This window comes from Lonchura striata, chromosome 19 (assembly GCF_050655825.1).
Source record: "Lonchura striata isolate lonStrDom1 chromosome 19, ASM5065582v1, whole genome shotgun sequence".
Classification (NCBI taxonomy): domain Eukaryota; kingdom Metazoa; phylum Chordata; class Aves; order Passeriformes; family Estrildidae; genus Lonchura; species Lonchura striata.
The window spans coordinates 3,550,214-3,564,132 of record NC_140721.1 but is presented as its reverse complement, the minus strand read 5'-3'; the positions used below and the strand labels follow the sequence as shown (position 1 = coordinate 3,564,132).

At 50.7% G+C, this 13,919-nt stretch overlaps 2 protein-coding genes across 21 annotated transcripts in view; both read left to right on the top strand.

The window, feature by feature from the left end:
- Nucleotides 1–1,938, top strand: part of ULK2 (unc-51 like autophagy activating kinase 2) — a 36,561-nt gene extending 34,623 nt beyond the window's left edge. Inside the window, exon 28 of the mRNA XM_085557267.1 lies at nt 78–1,938. Within this exon, the coding sequence (XP_085413393.1) occupies nt 78–145 (68 nt within the window). The 3' untranslated portion in view covers nt 146–1,938. The remainder of the gene's footprint in view (nt 1–77) is intronic.
- Nucleotides 1,939–5,869: 3,931 nt separating this feature from the next.
- On the top strand, nt 5,870–13,546 carry LOC110467673 (aldehyde dehydrogenase family 3 member A2-like). Of its 20 annotated transcripts, none has more exons than XM_085557283.1 (12): nt 5,870–6,025; nt 6,615–6,781; nt 7,157–7,388; nt 7,907–7,992; nt 8,868–9,076; nt 9,228–9,345; nt 9,457–9,598; nt 9,742–9,908; nt 10,042–10,141; nt 10,536–10,771; nt 11,721–11,844; nt 12,224–13,546. In XM_085557283.1, exons 2-11 carry the CDS (start codon nt 6,620–6,622, stop codon nt 11,799–11,801), a joined length of 1,533 nt encoding a protein of 510 aa, XP_085413409.1. In that variant the 5' UTR covers nt 5,870–6,025; nt 6,615–6,619; the 3' UTR covers nt 11,802–11,844; nt 12,224–13,546. The 20 variants fall into 20 exon arrangements, with proteins under 20 accessions (XP_085413409.1, XP_077643677.2, XP_085413412.1 ...); XM_077787551.2 differs by having other exon boundaries at nt 12,107–13,546; XM_077787553.2 differs by having other exon boundaries at nt 5,883–6,025; nt 6,618–6,781; nt 12,107–13,546.
- Nucleotides 13,547–13,919: the final 373 nt, after the last annotated feature.

Here is a 13,919-nt window from a genome sequence, read left to right as displayed (position 1 = left end):
GAATAATGAAAATTGCATGGAATTAATTAATTGTAAAATAAGTCTGGTCATCACCTGCCTTGTGCCTCTCTCTGCAGATAAATCCAGCATTGAGCGAAGGCTTTCTGCACTCTGCTACAGCACAGTGGCTGTGTATGAGCAGTAGGAATATCCTGAGGACCAGATGGTGTGAACATAAGGGACCACATCAGTGATACTGCACTTTTTTCACTACAGCTTCATTGTTGTCCTTGTTCTGCCCCACGTGGAAGATGATTCTTACATTTCTGTGGTGACTACCAAAGAAACAGCAGCATATTCAAAGAGGAGAAATTCCAAAAGTACACTTGCCTTACCAATCCAGCAGCTCCTTTTCCTTCCTAGCAACAGAATTTAAAAGAATCTCTCTTCACATTTCAAACTGATCCTTGTACGTGTGCTTTGAACTTGAATGATCAGGGTTTGTTGTTTTTTCCTCGTGAGGTTTTTAGAGACCGGATCCTTCTGCATCAGGTACAAAAAAGACTTTTCCCTCAGAAGATTCCCTCGAGAGTTTTTAAGCTGTTCAGTAAAATGTGGCTGAGTGAATTTGGGAAACCCTAACCATGTGCAAGTGCTGCTTCAAGCTTTTTGGGGCTCAGCTGCCTTGTCTGGAGCTCACCTGTTGTACACATGGCTCAGGTTGTCATATGAAGGGATGGCAAACACACTCTTACCCCAGGGGAAAAGTGGGGGTGGAAGAAATTCTTTCCATCTGTGCAAAATCCCCAGGGGATTTTCAGCTGATGTGGATACTATTTGATGATCTTCTTCCAAAATATTTTGTTTTGCACTAATTTACTAAAGCAACTGTATATTCATTTTTGAAGAACTATATTAAAAAAAAATCTAGAGAAAGAAGGCACAATGGACTTGGCTGAATTTCATTTCAGTGTACATAAAATTCTTTTCAGAGTTTCAAATGTAGCTTCTAGAAGACTTTCAAACAAACTGTGTAAAAACTTGTATTCATGTGAACCTTTCCATTTTATACCTATTTGTCTAATACTTGAGTAACTACTGCTCTGGACTTTCTCAATAATAGCAATGTTGAGTTGCTGGTTGTTTGCTTTTTCTATAGATTTGGTTGCATCTTTTGTTGTGCATGCAATATGTGCATTAATGCCTGCAGTCTTTAGGGGTGTAATGACAGTTCTCTGTAGTTTGTTTCTTGGGCAGTATTACAATACATACTGTAAACTGAAAGGTTCTGCAAGGAACCATGCAAAAAAAAAAATATATATATAAAAAAACAAACCAGAAAATAATGTTGTGGTTTGAGATGCTGATAAAATGATGTAGAATCTCTACATATAGAGTGTGTGAAAAATCAGGATTATTTTGTGTGCATTTTGGGGGAGAGGTGGGAAGCTTCATTTAGCCTTATAGGCATTGTCATTTCAAGCATCCCGTGAGATCATCAGGACAGCAATTTGCAAAGTATTTAGGCAGATTAGCTTCTCTGGAAATGGTTCCTATACTTTGTTTTTGGGACTTTTTTGTTACTCAACTGCTTGAATACTTGAATAAACCATTCTCCAGGACAAAATCATTTTAATCCTCTTAAACACAGTGGTCTGAACTATTTGACAAAGTTGTACAGGGCTTACACATCAAAATATTGTTTCAGTGTTGGGATAACCATGTGTTTCCTTTACTTTGACAGAGTAATGTACTTTTTACCTTATTTATCTGTATGAAATTCCAACAGTTAATTTGAAAGTGTTTGTTTATATAATGTTTGTATTTTTAGGTCTTTAATACGGTGTTTCTACCTCTCCTTTGTAATTGCATGCATTATTCTTGGAACTAGGTAATAACTCACTGAACTGTTGCGTAATAGCCTTTTTATTATGGCCTGTATAAATGTATATTAAGGTAAAAATAAATACTGACACTAGAAGTGTTTCTATGGTACAACTGAGTTTCTGTGTCTCTGTGACCAGAGGTGTTAAATTTAGGAAAAATTCTCTACTTGCCTGGGTTAAGAAGTTGTTGAATGTTCCCCTCAGCAGCTGGATCTGCCAGCAGGGCAGGATGGGGCAGCATCCTTGAGTTCATTATCTCTGGATAGCTCAGCGTCCCGAGTTTGTTTTTCCCTGGCTTTAGGATGACAATTTACCCTGCATCTTCTTTTTTTCAAATTTTTTTTTTTTTTAACTTGGATTGTAAGACAAAAATGCTAAGTAGGATCCTGGGTAACAGCTGTATGATCTTTCAACAAGGTGATTATTTGTTGCTTCTAGCAAAGGGGAGCTGTTTGGGCTGCCAGAACAGCAAATACAGAGCTAATTGACAAAAGCTGGCAGGAAGTTACAATTTCTATCCAAAGCTGGCAAAAAATGGGCTTTGTTCACCTCACAGCTCATACCCTCTGCTCAGCTGAGGTATGCTGTGGTAGCTGCTGTGTGGATATTATATTTTTGAGTTGTACTGTCAAATTTTCCCTAATTTATTGTTAAAAACCCCTCCACTTGTGAGTGGCACATAAAGAGGATGAGGAAGGAGCGAGCTGGGAATGCTAATGATATGTCTGAGCCTGAATCTAGGAACAAAGCAGCAGCCTTAATGCACAAGTCTAGGAGATAGGCTGCTTTTCTCGGGAACTCACTGGGTTTTGTTGGTTTTCTTTCTTTTCTTTCAGGATTCAAGCTCATTCTCCTTCCCCTCTTGCCAGCAAGGCTACAGCTGCACAAACAGGAGGAGAAGAAAAGGGCTATTCTTGCTGGCTGTTTTCAGAAGGAGGAGACCAATGTTCAGGGCCTGTCTTTCTGCATAAACTCATTCCACAAAGATCCTGAAGTTGTCCTCTGTCTTTGGCTCTCTGTGCTGAACAGCAGGTGCTTGTTTTTAATAAATACCTTTTTTTCCCCAGCCTTTCAAAGATAGAACTTGAAAGGAGAGATTTGCTGTGCTTTTCTAGCTCCGCTCTCCAGCATTTCCTTGAGTGTCCTGCTCCACTCTGTTCAATTTTACAAAATGTCAGCTGAGGAATCTAAAACACATTTTGATTCTGACATTTGCTGCTTTTCATAAGCAAGAAGTTGAACTCTCAACCCTTCCTCTGACACAGAGGAGGAAATCCTGCTAATTTAACTTGCAGCTAAGATGCTACAAGTTATTCCAAGGAGCATTTTTGGGAGGGAGCTGTTCCTGGGACTGCCTGGGTTTTGCATAGTTTTTGCTATTATTTTGTACAGCTCCATCAAGTTATTGCCACATCTCCTCAGGGTTCAGAGGCAATAACTTGTGATTCACCCATGTCCCAGTTCTGTGCCCAGCTACACCAAAAAGGGAAACTTGCTTTTCATCTGGAGCAGGGAAAGCTGGATCCTGCTCAACATTTGTTGAGGCTTTGAAATTCAGATAAGCTCGCTTGTGACCTGACTTGTGTCACACCTCCTTTCTGATTCCTGCTTCCTCTCCTGTTTTGGGGGGCTTTTTAATTTAAATTTTGATCCTTTGACTTTTTGTGTCTTCTCTGAGCTCTGCTTGCCACTATCTTTTTAGACAGTCCAGGATGCCTTTTAAGTCTTTAAGCAAATCACTTTTTATCCTGAACTTCTCCATGTGACCTGAGCCATGGTCCTGGCTGTGGCTTTTTGCAGAGTGCCCCCACAGCTCCTCCTTTTTGCAGAGGAGTGGAGTCCATCAGGGTAACCCCTCTCCTGAGGTCTCCAAGTCAGCTGGAGCCCAGCTGCAGGAAGCTTGGCACTGCTCCTTGGGACAAACACCTTTTCAATGGGCTTTTGTGCACGGCAGGCTCCCCCTCCTCGCTGCCTGAAAACCAGCCGAGTGCCAGTGGGTCTTGCTGCAGTCCTTGTGCCAATCATTCCCATTGTTTCTTTGTGTCCCTTTCACATTTTCCATGGCCTGAACTCTGGCCACAATGCAGCCCACAGACCAGGGCTGTGTGTGACACAGTATCTCCTTCTTGCGAATGTGAGATCAGCCAGAGCTTTCAAAACAAGTGATGCCATAAATGAACTGAGCTGCATTGATCCCTGTAGGTTCCTTAAAAACCTCTCCCTGTTGTTCATCTTCTGCTTTTATGGTCGAGTGCTGCATGGGTTTGGGATCTGGCTGAGTTATGTGACTTCCAGAAAACACTTGGAATTTGAGACTAGGCAGACATTTAAGCAGAGACTAAGAGTTAAGGATTGTAACTGAAAACTGGAAGTTCTGTGAGTGTGGTGTGTCAGCTAAAAGGACATTTATTGATCAGCTGTGTTATTTGGTGGACACATGAAACTAAATACTGCACAGCTTGTCTTCCAAACCAAAGTCTTCCTTCCCCAGGCTCTGCTGGGTGCTTTTGGAAGCAGGGTAAGGATGAGCACAAAGGGCTGCAGCCTGTCTAATTGCTGTTAATTGACTCCAAGAGGGGAGTCAGGGCTACAGGAGTAAGGGTAGGAGGGATTCTTGAGCTCACCTTCTCAATAAAACACCTCTTGCTGCTGTAACTACAGAGTAGAACCCCCCTCAGCACTCCCAGTTCCTCTGGAGTTCCATTGCTTTCCCATAAATAGCTCCCTTCATTGTTTCGCAGTGATTGAATTAAAATAGAAAACACTGCCAGCTCCCAGGCGTGGGGAGCACGGGGTATTCCTCTGTCTCAGTCGAGATCCCACACTTTCCTGAAATCCACATGTCTCACCCAGCTGGGACTCTGCAATGCTAAAAAAGCCCTCAGACTTGTTCCCTGTCCCCAGCTGGCCAAAAGATGTCCCCAACAAGGACCAAAAGGGTCCCAGGATGCTGCACAGGTTTATCCCCCCTGACCACTGGGATAACTGGGAGCTGGGACATTTGCTCCCAGTGTGTGCTGCCAAGTACAAGCAGCACTGTTGTGACATGAAAACCCTCTGGGCTGGATGGGTGAGGATTTTACAAGCTCTGGAGAATCCATCCAGCTCCCTGCTCATGCTGCCAGCCTGGGTGGGTGCAGTGCAGCACCATTTCCCCAGGCACAGTGTAATGCTCCGTGCTGACAGCTCAGGCTTTTACTCTGATTGCAGTACCATTAATCCTTATCCAAATTCCCTTGGGCCTGCACAGAGCTCCAGCCTGCTGTGCCTGCAAGGATGCTGACAGGATAACAGGGAGCATTTTCATCAAGCAATGGTCCTGTGAGGAACATTCCTGCTTCTACCCATGTTTTCTTCAATGCATACCCAGCTTTTCTCCTTACACCAGCTGAAAGGGCCCCGTCAGGCCCAGCCTGTTTTTCCTTCTCATGTTGCCTCCTGCACACAAGTTTTAGCAGCTGCTTGTGTCATTCTTCTCCACAGCAGGGTGATTACTGCCAAAATTTGTGATTACAGCTTGTGAAATGTTCCTGCTGAGCCATAGCCCAGGAGATGTCAGTGAAGCCAACTGACCACAGAAGGCAAGCTTGGTGTTTGGGGGGAATTGTGGTTCTGCACAATCTGGAGCCAAAAGGCACTCCCAGCTTCAGAGGGCTGTGTTGATGTGGGAAAATAGGATTCAACTTTGCAGGAGAAGGTTGCCAGCCCTGTGTGCCAAGCAGGTGCAGCAGGCATGGATTTAGTGGGTACAGCTGCAGCCGACGAGCTTTAGCAGTAAAAGCCCTGAGTAAATCGTGTCAGGAGAGGCAGCGTGTAACAACCTGCATACAATTTTTAAATAATCGCCGTGCTTTTCCTAGAACAAGTTGTGGCAGGTCTATTTTTAACCGGAATGTGCCTAGCTCCTTTCTCCGCGATTTTTCTGGCTCGCTTCCCACGCCACGACTGTATCAAGGTTAATTCCACCGTCCTGCGGACTCTTCCTGCCTCCCCCAAAACATCACCGGCTTCGCTCCCCCTCCGTGGCAGGGCAGGGCGCGCTCCCCGTTCGTTCCCCGCTGCCTGCCCGGATAAGGCTCCGCAGGGACTCTGCCCTCCGCCCCCAGGGCAGCCCCACGCCCCGGCAGCGTTTCACAACCGGCCCGGCAGCGCCAGCCCCGCTGCCGAGCCCGCGGAGCACCGCGGCGGCGGCAGCCAAGGTAGCGGCGGCACCGCGTCCTTCCCCGCTGCGCTTCCTCCTCCTCCTCCTCTCTCCCACCGCGACCACCGGGCACGGAGGGGGAGCGGCGGGGCGGCCTCGCCCGTTCCGCTTCCGTCATGTCAGCGGAAAGAGGAAGCGGCGGCGGCGGCGGCGGCGGCGGCCCCGGTGGGCGGCGGGGCGGCGGGGGCGGCGGGGCGGCGGGTCCCGCGCGGGGCGGACGGCAGCGGCCGCGGGGAGAGCTCGGAGCCACCGTGTGGCCTGAGCGCCGGTGTGGCTCGGGGGTCCCCGCGGCTCTCGGGGGTAGGGGGGTCCCCATCCCGCCGCGTCCTCGCCGGGTGCCGCTCGGTACCGCGGTGCGCCCCGGCGGCATCCCCGCGCTGCCACCAACGCCCTGCGCTGCTGCTCAAACTTTTCTAACTCGGGAGTTACGTAAGGCTTCGGAGAGATGCGGAGGAATGAGGGATGAACGCGGCGGGTTCGCAGCCCGGAGCTGGGGCGGGGGCGCGGCTGGAGGGGGGAGCGCGGCCCGAGGTTTTGGGGACAAGCCGGGCTCCGCGGTGAGCCGGGGGTGGCCGGTGTCTCCTCAGCAGCCATGGAGAAGATGCAGCAGATCGTGGGGCGAGCCAGGGCCGCCTTCAGATCGGGCCGGAGCCGCCCGCTGGAGTTCAGGATTCAGCAGCTGAAGGCGCTGGAGAGGATGGTGCAGGAGAAGGAGAAGGAGATCCTGGCAGCCCTCAAGGCGGACCTGAACAAGGTCTGGGTCGGGGAGTTTCTCCCATCAGTTGTGCACGGACAGTGGCTGGCTCTGAAGGGGAGGTGGGAAGGCCAAGGGATGCCTTTGCTGTTCTAAATGGCTTTTGGTCTTGTGCCACTTGGCCCTGGCTCCCACTGTGGCCTGCGAAGGTCTGCTGCCACCATTTCTAGGAAGGAGTTAGTCTAAGGCAGAGCTGCAAAGGCAGTCCTGGCTGTCAGGTTTTGGGTTCTGCCTCACACACCCACGCTGGCCATCTTTGGCCAGGGATCCTTTGTCACTGCCGGTGACAGACACTTTGAAGCAGCAGGGCTTTGATGGTGGCTGAGGGAGGTGGGTGCCTTTTCCATCCCTTCCCCAAGCTCCCTGTTGTTTCAGTGTGGGCACAACGCCTACAGCCATGAAATTCTGGGCGTGCTGGGGGAGCTGGCCCTTACCATGGAGAAGCTGCCGTCCTGGGCAGCCCCTCAGCCCGTGAAGAAGAACCTGCTGACCATGAGGGACGAGGCGTACATCGGCTACGAGCCCCTGGGCGTGGTGCTGGTCATCGGGGCCTGGAACTACCCCTTTGTGCTGGTGATGCAGCCCCTGATCGGGGCCATCGCAGCAGGTGGGGCTCCAGCACGGCCCTGGCCTTGTGGGGTGGTGGCTGGGGGTGGGGAGAGGATGGAGGACTCAGTGTCCATGCTGGGTGTGGGGAGAGGATGGAGGGCTCAGTGTCCATGGCTGGAGGTGGGGAGAGGATGGAGGGCTCAGTGTCCATGGCTGGATGTGGGGAGAGGATGGAGGGCTCAGTGTCCATGGCTGGGTGTGGGGAGAGGATGGAGGGCTCAGTGTCCATGGCTGGGTGTGGGGAGAGGATGGAGGGCTCAGTGTCTATGCTGGGTATGGGGAGAGGATGGAGGGCTCAGTGTCCATGGCTGGGTGTGGGGAGAGGATGGAGGGCTCAGTGTCCATGCTGGGTGTGGGGAGAGGATGGAGGGCTCAGTGTCCGTGCTGGGTGTGGGGAGAGGATGGAGGGCTCAGTGTCCATGGCTGGGTGTGGGGAGAGGATGGAGGGCTCGGTGTCCGTGCTGGGTATGGGGAGAGGATGGAGGGCTCAGTGTCCATGCTGGGTGTGCTCTGCAGGCAATGCTGTGGTGGTGAAGCCGTCAGAGGTCAGCGAGAACACGGCTCGGTTGGTGGCTGAGCTCCTCCCACAGTACCTGGACAAGGTGAGTGTGGCTCCATGCCTGACATGGCACTCTGGATCTGTCCTGATCCAAAGGGCTCCTGCAGCTTCGAGCCAAATCCATTGCCTGCTCCCTTCAAAGGAGCATAAGCAGGAGGCACAGGAAGGGTTGAGTTGCTGTTGGAGTCCAAAGGTACATTGACAATTTCTCCCTGTGTTTGTGTGTGAGCTTACATAACGCTGCTGCAGTGTGACAGCCTTTTTGACACCCATGGCCATATGGAGAGCTGGGTATGTACTTCTCACTGCAGGAGCTGCTCTTTTGGAGCTGTGCTGGGGATGCCCTTAGGTCACCACATGTTGTGTGGGATGCTGGCACTGCCTGGCTCTTCCTGAGAATTGGGCACTTCTGTGTTCCATGGCAACATGTCCTGAGTTTTCATGTCCTGCTGAACTGCACTCGTTGGAGGAGGTGTTCCTCCTTCTCTTGCCAGGCAGTTCTGTCATCCCTTGCACTGTGTCACGGAGATAAGCTGTTGCTGTCACTGCACAGGGCCTGTGGAGTTTCCTCCACAGATTTACAGCCTTCTCTAGGTGGGAGGCAGAGGCAGGGGAAGGAGGCAGCCCTTGGGAGAGCCTGGCAGTCATCTGTGCCCTGATTCTTCCTGTGTGGGAGCAGCTCCACAGCCAGACTAAGCCCTGGTCTCAGCCTTCATTTCTTTTACTTCGTGGGGCACAGAATGAGAATGGAATCTTCATTTCAGGAAAAAGAGCAGAGCACATCTCTAATAACATTCTATTTTGTCCCTATCATGAAGTAGACCACAAATAAGTTTGCCCTCTGCCACATGCAGAGCTGCTGCCTTGATGCAAGTGCTTTGAATCAAGGTAACTCTCAGGCTCTTGTTTGCCCTGCAGGATCTGTATGCTGTGGTCACTGGAGGAGTTCCTGAGACAACTGAGCTGCTGACCCAGAGATTTGACCACATCCTCTACACTGGCAACACTGCAGTGGGCAAAATTGTGATGGCAGCAGCTGCCAAGCACCTGACCCCTGTCACCCTGGAGCTGGGGGGCAAGAGCCCCTGCTACATCGACAAGGACTGTGACCTGGCTGTCGCCTGCAGGTCAGGCTCTTGCACCCTCGATGGGCCCTCAGCAGCAGGGCAGGGGGAGATCTCTGGGCCAGCATCCCCAGCTCAGGTGCTGGCAGCTGGGCTGAGGGCTGGGGGAGGGACTGAGCATGGAGAAACCACATCCCTTTCTCCCTTCTCACAGGCGGATAACATGGGGCAAGTACATGAACTGTGGGCAAACCTGCATCGCCCCAGACTACATCCTGTGCGACCCATCCATCCAGGGCAAGGTGGTGGAGAACATCAAGGCGACTCTGAAGGTGAGGGAGGAGTCCCTTGTGCTGGGGAGATGGTCCCAGGTGTGATTTCCTGGAGCTGTGGCTGTTGGAAGATGTGCTGAGCACTTTTGTCTCTGCTGTTCCCTTTGTCAGGAATTCTATGGGGAGGACGTGAAGTCATCTCCGGATTATGAAAGGATCATCAACCAGCGTCACTTCAGGAGGGTCAAGAGCCTGCTGGATGGGCAGAAGATTGCTCATGGGGGAGAGACTGATGAGGCCTCCTGCTTCATAGGTGCTCCTGGCAGCTGCTGTGGAGGGGAGGTGGTAGTGGGTGCTTTGTGGGGTCTGTTTGCCTGTGCCTTACTTGACCAATGTCCTGTGATGGGCCAGGTCTGTGTCCTGCTCTTGCTGTTCTCATTCTCCCATTTGCTGCAGCACCAACCATCCTCACGGATGTTTCCCCGGAGTCCAAGGTGATGGAGGAGGAGATCTTTGGACCAGTGCTGCCCATTGTGCCTGTGAGGAGTGTGGAGGAAGCCATTGAGTTCATCAACCTTCGGGAGAAGCCCCTAGCCCTGTATGTCTTCTCTAACAACAAGCAGGTGGGTCAGGGCTGTGCCAGAGGAGATGACCGTTGTTGAAATGTACCTTCCTTCCCAGTATCCTCAGTTATATGATCTGGTCTCTTCTTTGAGCCTTCTTAATCTTTGGGTTTGTGTATTTTTCTTTTTCTAGTTAATCAAGAGAGTCATCTCAGAAACCTCCAGTGGTGGTGTGACTGGAAATGATGTCATTATGCATTTCTTCCTCTCAACTTTGCCTTTTGGTGGTGTTGGTAAGTTAATGGAGCTCCTTAAGAGTTGGAACTTACTGCACAGTGTGTCCCAGGGAACAACAGCTCATGGTTTGTGTTTTGGTATACCTGTGCCTCCTGCAGCTCAAGAGTCTTAGTGCAGCAGGTCATGATTATAATTGTAAGTTCTGGGAGTGCATTAGGACAGGGGCCAGGAGAGAAAAACCTTTGGGTGTATTTTTGGAAAGACTGAAGCATTTAGTGCGGCCTGCTGGGAAAGGTGCATTAAAACCATTAGCTGCAATCAGCAATGAGGTGAGGGAGAAGAGGGTTGGAGTACAGATGGACATGGTAGAGACTGAGAAGTGCTGCAGGGGAAGGCTCAGCTGTCCTCAGGCTGAGCCTGAGGAGTGAGCTGCCTGGCCCTGTTCCTCAGGTCACAGCGGGATGGGCGCCTACCACGGCAGGCACAGCTTCGAGACCTTCTCCCACCGCCGCGCCTGCCTGATCAAGGACCTGAAGATGGAGAGCGCCAACAAAATGCGGTACCCACCGGGCAGCCAGAAGAAGGTGGACTGGGCCAAGTTCTTCCTCCTGAAGCGGTTTAACAAGGCCCGAATTGGGCTCTTTGTCCTGACCCTGCTGGGGCTTGTGGCAGCGGTGATGATTAAGGTGAGTTTTGGGTCTTTGCTGTCTGTGGCAGTGCACGTGCAATTTATCTGATCTGTTCTTTGCAACTGCAGCCCTTTTATAAAGCCTGGCCTTTTTTTCTGTCTTGAGATTTATGATATTTGTCCCACCTTAAATTCTGACCTTCTCACTCTTGCAAGCTGTCTGTAGAATAGGAATATCCCCGAAGAGATCTCTCAGGCTGCTGTAATCCCTGTTGCTCTTCCCTGGTAGGTGACACCCGTGGGATGCTCCCTCCAGAGGCAGAGGTTGGTAGTTTTGGACTGCTTAGGCGTGGTTTCCACTCCAGGGCTTCCTTCAGCAGCGTTTGAGCTGCCTCACAGCCCAGAGAGCTACAATCTGTGTCGTAGCACCCTGGGGAGGGAAGCTGTGTCCCAAAGCCGGGGTCTGTGACGAGCTCTTGTTCCTCCTCCTCGCCCGTTGCAGCCCCTGTCTGACCTCAGCTCAATTATTCCCATTTCCTCCCTTGTTTCCAGCCGGGCAGTGCGGAAGGGTGGGATGTCCTCTCCTCTCTGCAGGAGGGAGAGGCTTGCAGGAGGCTCAGGATGCCTCCTGAGGTGGAGGAGCAAGATCTGAATCTCTTAAGCGTGATCGCTGTTGGTTGTCCATGTCTGACATACCAGACACCACGTGTGCCTTCACCGACTGCTCCGTGGGCTTTAGTGAGCTTAAGGGAGCAGCTCCTGAGGGCACAGGAGGAGGCAGGGTGGATCAGAACTCTGCCCTTCAGTTTGTGTAGTTGCTGCTGCAAGGAGACACTCAGGAGCCCAACATCCCAGGGGAAGAAATAACCTGCCCACATAATCCAGGAGGAGATGTAAGAGCCAAGAACTGGCTCAGACCTCGAGGCAGCAGCCAGGGAGGCAGGCCCTGTGTAGGGCAATGAGAGGGGGGAAACTCACAGCATCTTGAAATCATTTGGGTTTCTCAGAGCCACCAGTCTGTGCTGAAGAGAAAAGCCCTCTTGGTTGTGCTGGCTGTGCAGAGGCTGGGCTGGCCCAGTGGGTGGTAAGGAGGAGCAGGTTTCAGAGCACTGCTGTGGCTGTCACAGTGAGGTAGGAGCCTTTTTCTTCTCCTCTGTCTAGACCTCGTTTGAGACTGGGAAAAGCTTTATAGATGAGTGAATGTGGGGCTGAGCCAGAGCACGATGTTTTCCCTGGCATCTGAGATAACCAGTGCATGCTGAGGGGCAAGAGAGCTGCACCTTGGGGAACCCCCTGGCTGAAGGGGCTTTGCTTCAGGCTGTTCTAGAAAGGGAATTGGTTTTGTCTCAGCAGATCCTTCACAGGACGTTGGTGTTGTGTTTTGCTTTCACAGGTGATTAACTGATGAAGAGAGAAGGCACCATGTGCACATCATACTCTGGGTGCTGGCTTTGTGTCTGTTTATTTAAGCTGGGAAGTCATTCTTTTCTTTTGTTCTGGGTGATTTCAGTGAGCTGTCGAGCACACAGAGTAGCCTCAGAGAGGCACTAACCACGAGAAGGCTCAGATTCCTGTTTACTTAAAAGCCATGCTGGAACAGAGGGACCAGTGGGGACAAGCTCTCCGAAGGAGGACTGCAGAGCAAGAAATTCCAGTCCCTACCTCCACCCCATGCCATGCAGAGCTTCCAGGGACACACAGTGTCCTGCACCAAACCACTCACCTTCCCTCAGTGACCAAATTGCAGCAATCCTTGGGTTGACAGTGATTTCCCTGCATTTTTGGGGATGGTCTGAACACCCACCCTCTTGGTGACAAGCCTGAGACAAGCTGTGCTGCCCGATGTGTTTGGCCAAGAGTGGTGGCTCTGAATAAACCCAGTGAGGTTCCCCTTGCCATTTAATTGGGGTGAAACATTCTCCCATCTCTGCAATCCAGAATCTTCCACAGCTGGTCAGGAGCTGCTTGCTGGGTTCTGTGTTTCATCCATGTGCCTTGAACAGTTATTTAGCAGTTACAAAATTCCAAAGGTGATGCCTGTGCTGCCTGTATTGTGCTGATGAGTGTCTTGTGCTGGAGCAAAAGAAATTTCAGGCCTGTTCAGAGAAGTGGGAATGACAAATACCTTGTGGATTAGCCCAGCCCCACACAGCCACTTGCTTTTTCCTTGTGAGATGGGGAAGAGAATGGGAAGAAAGTGAGAAAACTTGTATGTTGAGATAAAAATAGTTTAATAGGTGAAGTGAAAACTGGGCTTGCAGGCAGATCAAAGCAAATTAAGGAATTTGTTCATCAATTCCCCTCATCAGGCAGGTGTTCAGCCACCCCCAGGAGAGCAGGGCATCATCAAACCCGGTGGTGACTTTGGAAGACAAAACACCATAACTCCAATGTCACAAACCCAAAACAGCACCATCCTTCTGCAAAGAAACTTAGTGTCTAACAGTAAAATTAACTTCATCCCAGCCAAAGCCAGTATAGAGCTGTTCCTGGTCAGATTCCTCCAAGGGAAAATAATTACTGGAAGAGTGTGTGTGCTCCTTCGTGTTCGAGCTTCTCAGGATTCTGTAATCTTGCACTGGGGAATAATGTGGGGCTTGTTCTAGCTTGGGGGAAGGATGCTGAAGGAATTGAAGGTGAAAGAGCCTTAGAACTATTAATATTAAAGCAAATTGAAAAATTATTACTAAATGCAATTAATATAGAGTAGAAAATTACATTTACTGTGCAATAAGTGGGATTTCTTCATGTCTGCTGAAAATCCATGTGCTAAGCCTTTTGGACGATACATTTTGCAAGGCACTAAATAAACACTGAGAATTTAAATAATAAACCGAGTGTGGTAAGTCCTTGCAGTCTGCTGAGGAATCCTGCTCTGCTGATCCTACCTCTGGCCATGGCTTGGCTGAATGGCACACATGTGTTCTAAGGTGTCCCTGGCATCCTGAGAAAGATCTCCCAGAGCTTTGTTGGGCACTGAAAACACTCCTGGAGCCAGGCAGGGAGTGAGGTGAGCCAGTAGAGGAGCTGGCCTGTTTCCCCCTCTCAAATCCACGCTGGATTACCTTTCACCTGCCTGGTTGGGGTTTTTTAGATCTCGAGCCTGAGCGTTGTGTCCCAACAGCAGCTGTGGCACGTGGGCCAGGCATGGGCAAAGGCACGTGGGTCTCTGCCATCCCACACTGGGGCTGAGTCACTGCCCTGGC

Excerpts from the sequence above, each read along its gene's own strand:
- LOC110467673 (XM_085557283.1), top strand. The coding sequence starts at position 6,620 with ATGGAGAAGATGCAGCAGATCGTGGGGCGAGCCAGGGCCGCCTTCAGA. Across the intron at positions 6,782-7,156 it reads TCAAGGCGGACCTGAACAAG|TGTGGGCACAACGCCTACAG; the intron begins GTCTGGGTCGGG and ends CTGTTGTTTCAG. Across the intron at positions 7,389-7,906 it reads GATCGGGGCCATCGCAGCAG|GCAATGCTGTGGTGGTGAAG; the intron begins GTGGGGCTCCAG and ends TGTGCTCTGCAG.